This window comes from Arachis duranensis, chromosome 6 (assembly GCF_000817695.3).
Source record: "Arachis duranensis cultivar V14167 chromosome 6, aradu.V14167.gnm2.J7QH, whole genome shotgun sequence".
Taxonomy (NCBI): domain Eukaryota; kingdom Viridiplantae; phylum Streptophyta; class Magnoliopsida; order Fabales; family Fabaceae; genus Arachis; species Arachis duranensis.
This window is the reverse complement of record NC_029777.3, coordinates 98,949,340-98,956,539: the sequence shown is the minus strand read 5'-3', so window position 1 is coordinate 98,956,539 and position 7,200 is coordinate 98,949,340. Positions and strand designations below refer to the sequence as shown.

Sequence of the window (7,200 nt, the reverse complement as noted above, 5' to 3'; positions counted from 1 at the left end):
ACCGATGACAATTATATTGTTAATATTACCCCTATCATCGCTTTCTTCTGGTGAAGCAGTTGAATGCATCCATTCTCCATTAACAATAAACTTGTAGTAGTATCTGAAGGCAAAAAATGGAATCATATAATGTTCCACAAAAATATTGCATGAAGGAATTACACTGTCACCTTTTTTTTTTGGGCCCATGAAAAAAATTAAATTACAATAACCTATAATAAAAAGATGATCATAATATGAAATAGATATTTAATTGACTACCTGGGAATATTTAGCTAATTAGGTAGCCAAGCTAATTTAAAGAAAAAGTCAAAAAGCATAGATTTTGAAGACCATTATGGTAAAAAAAACAGGAGACATACTTTCCTTGTGGAAGTTTAACTTCTACTTCATGTCTTGCACCCTGATACACTGCCTTTAGTGGTTCTTTCCAGTTTGCAGTAAAATCTCCCACCAAAGTTACATCATCTTCCTAAAACATTAAAATAGATGGGACTCAGATGAAGAAACTTAAAACTATAATTATAACAAACATATTCAATCTCCTAGGCCTCATTAGAAATCTAAAGGTAAACTGACCAGCAAGCTGCAGTGAAGCTATAATTAAATATCTGTTACCTCATGACCATTCCACACAAATGTGACAGCATGTGTGGGAGGTCCATCATGTTTTCCCCTTTCAACCATAGCTATAAGATCCCATGTTGCCCATGCAATTGCTGGCCTGCAGTTACGACTCTGTGAAATGCTTCTTTAATTAAGAAAATGAAGTGTGGCAAAATGACCCCCAAAAAATAAAAGTTTAGGAGGTGGTGAAAATAAATGACTGTGTGAGATGCAGGCACATACAAACATGTAAGCAATCTGTGTGCCACCCAATGGTTAACTAGATTAATGAAAATAAAATTAGTAGAGACCTGAAAGAAAACAAGCAGAACACAAAACTTTGACTTCACTACAAGGATGATGGTAAGGAGAGAATCACAGCTGCTAACAAAGAACTTGAACATTTTCATTGCTCATGCCCAAAGAAGAAAGAAACTTGTACAATTTCAACTTTTTAAGATTACAAACCATGCATGTATTCTTTTCTCGGACTACATATCCCCATCTTGAGCCCTCTTAAACAGAAGTTTAAGGTACAATCAAGCCATGATCCAAAAGTGTTTAAGTTTAACAAGATGAACCTGTCGGGTCTACATGTGTGCATCCCAGTGACCCAAGTATAGGCTGCATGAAGGGAAACATCTGTCATCCAGTGCAGGTATGCAATCACACAAGCAGGAGACCGATCGAATCCAGAAGTGCAAGTAACAAAGACACGATGATTCTTCCTAAGCAGCCTTAATAGTAGCCCCACACAAAATGGAAGTTTCTTTCTCAAATCATATGAATCTCTATCCCTGAAAACATAAGTATGGAAAACTTACATAAAACAAAAACCAAAGTCTAAGTAGAAAAATTTTTGCATAGTCAGAACTTCTGGTTCAACTCCATGAAAATATATTTTATTCACTTCAATTTGTGATAGTATTCTAAAAGGGAAAAAAGAAGTTAAATATTCAACATTTGGAAATTCTCATCCTAAAGTAATACTTAGTTACTTACATTTTCAATATATTGAGTATAAGTGAAAATCCAGACACAAATTTCAATTAAGAAAGAAACGATATCAAAGGGAAAATTTGTCATCAGTAAAAACCATTGAAAAGGTCTGGAACCTATATTACCTTATGGAATAGTTGATCATGAGAATATTGTTCCTTTGACATGAATCATTGATTGATCTTACATTTATTCCCCAATTTTCAGCTTCATTTCCACTTTGGAAGTTCAGAACAGCAGTAATTCCCTGTAGCAGAAATTTCCCAATATGTTGATTGTTGAGTGAAGAATGCAATGCTTATGAAAACGAAACTGCTTGTAAAATATATAAAATTGAGAGAGAGACAGAGAGACATGTCACAGCATGCCTTTGTCTCAAATTAACATGATTAGATACTTGGTGCATTTCAACTATATTACAGATTTTAACTTGGATAATGCAACCAGAAGAAGTTATTTGCCCAGGCACACTGCTTTAACAAATTCAATGGTAAATAGTAGTTGATAACTACATTTATTCAACAGAGGTTTTTGTCTTCTGAGATATTATTGTTTTGTAATGGAAGCTTGTATTAAGCTTTCATTTGCAATATTTACTGTTAATCCAAAAAACTGAGTTTAGGGAGTAATTCTTGGCCTTAATGTGAAACATCATTACCTCAACAATTGACAAAGTTTCCACATCAGCTTCTGTTTGAATACATGATCCTACAAATAGTTGCTCTGTAATCTATGAATTTAAGATAGCAAGTTAGCAAGATTATGTTAATATCTTAAGCAACCACACTGAAAGGAACACGTTTTCGGAAAATGATAAATACCTTACTATAGCGCATGCCAAGGGAATGATTATAGTACATCTCATCCTTGGAACGGTCCAGAGCCTGAATATATTCCTCAAGTGGGAAACTTCCATGAGCCCATTCTCCATCTCCACAGGCTTCTCCACTAAAAATACAAGCAAGTCGAGTCGTTTGTTGAGTAATGAAGTTTCTTTCGCCGTAAGTGATGGCATCTTGATTTTGATTGCCCAATAGCTGGCTTCCTTTCGATGTAAGAAATTTTGAATTGAACACCACAAATCCAGAATTCCCAGAGCTCTCACTAGATGGCTGTAAATTAGATGCCAATAGTGTCTTGCTCCAGGAGATAATAGGAACTCGACCTCTATTAAACAATATTTCAAGATCAATCATTTTATGCAGTAGTTGAATCGGAAAAGGTGATGTGGGCCTCTCAAGAACCAAGCTAAAAGAATTTGCTTGCTCATTTAGCACCTTCCTGAGGAAATGAAAAGACTGAAAAGTAAAAACAAAACACTGATGAACAGAATAGATTATGATGATCAAGATGATAGTAGCTTTATATCTTTTGAAGGTATAAGTTATAACAGAGTGACTATTGCTAGCAGATAGAAAAATGAATAAAAAAGTGCTTTTATGATTTATTTGAACTCATGGATAAAAAAGTGTTTTTATGATTTAGCCTTATGAATAAACTACAGTTTCTTTATGATTTTTCTCCCTTGTTAAATAGGCCAAAGCCCACCAAATCTATTATTCCGAAATTTAACGAAAATAAATAAAAATTAAATTAAATTAAATAAGAATACTGATAGATATAAAACCATTTGTGTGTCTCTACTCAACAATTAAGTGTTTGAGAGAAATAGTTCACAACATACTGAGAGAAGTAGAATTCAATCCTCCTTGTCTTTAGTTTTCTAAATATAAATTAAATTTCCGCAAAATGTAGGATGAGAATGGGTGCACTACACTTGTATGTCTAGATATAAAACCATTTGTATGCCTCTAGCCAATAGTTTAAGCGTATGGCAAAGGTGGTTCAGGAAAAGTATAAATAAACCTTTTGTGAGTTTTATTTAGCTTGTATGTCATTCTAAAACATATATCACCAGTGTCATTTAATTTAAAAGAAAAAATACCTTGTTTTCTAAAATTAAAAAAAAAAGTATAAAGAAATACTTGGAAGAATTTGATAACAAATCAGTATTTGCTGTAGTTCGGTGAAAATCCAACACTTTGCTTTTACAGAGTGGGAATGTATATTGTCACTTCTATTTTGATAATGTCACTCCCATTCATGAATGTTTCCTATCGTATTTTTGGAGGGTAAACTACAAAATATGCACCCCAAAAGATTCAAGTGTCGTGATAAAAATAACCACAAGATTAAAATGACAAAAAATGGTCTCCAAAAGATAATATTATTTTTTGATAAAATACCAATTATTAAACGTATAGCCCCAAAAATGGCTCTAGAGATCAAATTTCCACATAGTAATTTGCAAGCATGTTTAGAAAAATGAGACTTATCCATCCTTAATGTTTGGTGATCTTAGGCCAAGTGAGTATTTTTTGGCCATTTTAATTTCTACTTGAATAACTGAAAATTTAAAAAATATATACATGGAAAAAGGGTCTAGAGATTGAATTTTACACTAAATTTTTACATGCACATTCTATATACTTATCCAAATATTCCTACAAAAAGTTGGATCAAATGCATGAGTCGTTTGCCACTTATAAAAAAAACGATATTTTTTGCCATGTTTGTCTAATTAATACTATCTTTTAGGGACCTTTTGTTATTTACATCTATTTGGACCATTTTTGTTAGCATGTTAATCTTTCAAGCGCATTTTCGTCTAGCAAATATGATTTTATTTGAACTCAGGGATAATGCTATAGCAAGTAGGAACAAGGCTAGCAAGCTCTTCTACCATTCTCCTAAACAACACAAGGCAGCACCAAACATTTCACCAACAAAATGTTAAGAGAATGGAATGTCAACGAGATTAACTTAAGAGAGAATATAGAGAATACTGATATATCTCCCACCTTACTTTTAAATCTTTCTGTTTTCATGTTTTAGACTCTTGTGAAGATAAAATCATGTTTCATATGATATCTCCATTTCATTCTGTCCTTTCCAAAATCTTGAAATTAACAAATGGAACAAAATAGAAACTGAACAAATACCAAGAATAATGATATGAGTAATGTTATATGTACGTAACCATAGTGTTGTAAACATACACCTAAACTGAAAAGCACAAGTGAAGGAAGAATATATATATATATATATATAAAGTGAAAACAATGTCATGAAGTTCTGTTTTCTGTTTCAATTTTTTTTTCCACAAAGTCTAAAGCAGAAAACGCAACCGAAATAGACCTAACCCTAATGAAGTAATTAGATATATACGCCACTAGACTCAGCTCCAAAAGAGCAGTCATTAACCATAACTAAAAAAATAAAAATTGAATGGGGAATAATCTCAATGGATAATAAAGAAATCAATGCAAAGAACAACTAATGTTGAAGTGTGAGGAGGGTAGGAATCAGGAGAGGGAGGAGTCTTTCTCCTTTCTTTTTTCTTTTTGGGTTAATTTTCAAGAATATTATATATTGCGAAACAACATTACATAATGAAACTCTAGAAGCATCGAAGTTTAGTTTAGAGTGCATAAACATATAGGAAAGAAGAATCAAGAAGCGTACTGTGTGTCTCCAACGTCTTTAATCTCGACGAGCTTGTTCTGAGATGAATCCCCAAGTTTCTTCAAAGTGTCACCTACCATTATAATCCTCGACCTCTCTGCATTGCCCTGCATAGAAGAGAAAGGGAACTGTTAAGTTGAAAATAAAATAAATGAATCTCTGGAAATGAATTTTGGTGTGAGGAGGGGAGGGGTACCCCTTTGGTGAGGGAATGGACGATGATGTTGCCGTCAGCGGTGAGAGCGAAACGGATGCCGAGGGGCCTTTCGAGAGTGACAAGGTACTGGTTGAGGTTCATCTTGTATGCCTTGGAATCGGACATTGCGAAAACACGAAGAGTGTGGGTCCTGACATTCGAGCGAACAAAGCAGTTCTTGTTTCCGTTGTTGAACAGAGAGCGATGCGTGGGGCAAAAGGAAGAAGAAGAAGATGATGCGGTGCTGGTGATGCAGGGTAGAAATGACGGTGGAGGATGAGGATTGGTGGTGAATCGGAGTAGGAGCATGCTTGGTTGTTGAGGAGGGGGAAGAAGAAGATGCGTGATTTGAAGCTGTGAGCTATGGTGTGAGATGTGAGGTGGGAAAGTGTGTCCGTGTGAGTGATCAATTTTTCTTTTTTTCATTCAAAGAATCGAGAAAAGGGGTTTTGCGGAGAAGAAGGGAGGGTCTAGATGCGCGTGGCGATTGCGTAGGACCCTCAATGCACGAGTATTTAGCTGTTGTGGACTTTATATGCCACCTGGGATTCAAAATATGAGTAGATTATTAAATTTATTTTTTAAAAATTTTAAATCGATTATTTTAGTCTTTTTGTCACTTTTATTATTAATCACATTAAAATTTATTGATGTGATACGTTAAGTGACACCACAATATATATTAGTAATCTTAATTGATAGCTAACATGATAAATTCATAAAATTAGATCAAATTAATTTTAAATTGAGGGATTTCAATATCTCAAGTTCTCTATTAAATTAAGTTTTGATTTGATCTAATTTCATAATTTTTTTATGCTAATAGTCAATTAAAATTTTTATGTGTGTGTTGTAATATCATTTAACGTGTCACGTTAACAAATTTTGGTGTCATCAACAAAGAAAATGACAGAAGAATTGATGCGATTAATTTAAAATTTTTAATAACAAATTTGATTAAAAAAATTTTTGCGGACTAATTTAGAAAATAAATGCTTTTTTAGGGACGAATTTGACCATTTACCTTTCAAAATATCTACAATTTTAGTTCTCACTAATTAATTAAATTTTAATTTGATCTTTAATATTTTAAATATTTTATTTTGTTTTAAAAAATTTTAAACTGATTCAATATTATCTTAATATTAAATTTGACATAAATAATTAATAGAACAAGTAACATAAATGTTACCAATATTATTATTAAACTATATCTTCTTTCTTATATTAAAAAAATATAACCAAAATCTTATTGTAAATTTCTTTTTATCTCCTTCTGATAAAAAAAATTCTAAAATTCCATCTATCAATCATCAACGATTCAAAAAAAATAATAAGTTGATAATTGTTGGTAGATCAATTTTACTTACATATTAAAATTAAATATTAACTCTTTAATATGTTAATTGTTCGTGTTAAATGTATCAATGGAACAATATTAAATCTATTTGAAACTTTCTTACTTTCTTAGATTGAAATAAGACATTTGAACTTTTTTGAAACTGAAATAAAATATTTAAAATAATAAAATTTAAATTAAGAGTTGGCTCAAATGTTAGATACCAAAATAATATTTTACTCTAAATAAAACAAATATATTATTTACAAAAGAATAATTATACAAAAAAGTACATGAAGTATTTAAAAATATATTATTTACAAAAGAATAATTATACAAAAAAGTACATGAAGTATTTAAAATTGAAAATTTTAGTCTTTAAATTTTAAGATACACAAAACAATTTTTAATCTTATTCTACATTAGATAATACAATTTTAACCAATTTTTTCTATTAATAACTAACATTAATTGCTAAAATGACACATGACTGTTAACTATCTACATGTTCAAGTTGGACAATGCAGTCCTTGAG

At 31.8% G+C, this 7,200-nt stretch overlaps 1 protein-coding gene across 1 annotated transcript in view; it reads right to left on the bottom strand.

Moving 5' to 3' along the window:
* LOC107495061 (phosphoglucan phosphatase LSF1, chloroplastic) overlaps nucleotides 1-5,813 on the bottom strand; it is a gene marked incomplete in the record, with an annotated part of 8,571 nt that extends 2,758 nt beyond the window's left edge. Inside the window, 9 exon segments of the mRNA XM_016116128.3 lie at nucleotides 1-103; nucleotides 363-472; nucleotides 619-724; nucleotides 1,188-1,403; nucleotides 1,731-1,852; nucleotides 2,264-2,335; nucleotides 2,427-2,886; nucleotides 5,131-5,237; nucleotides 5,327-5,813. Of these exon segments, the coding sequence (XP_015971614.1) occupies nucleotides 1-103; nucleotides 363-472; nucleotides 619-724; nucleotides 1,188-1,403; nucleotides 1,731-1,852; nucleotides 2,264-2,335; nucleotides 2,427-2,886; nucleotides 5,131-5,237; nucleotides 5,327-5,752 (1,722 nt within the window).
* Nucleotides 5,814-7,200: the final 1,387 nt, after the last annotated feature.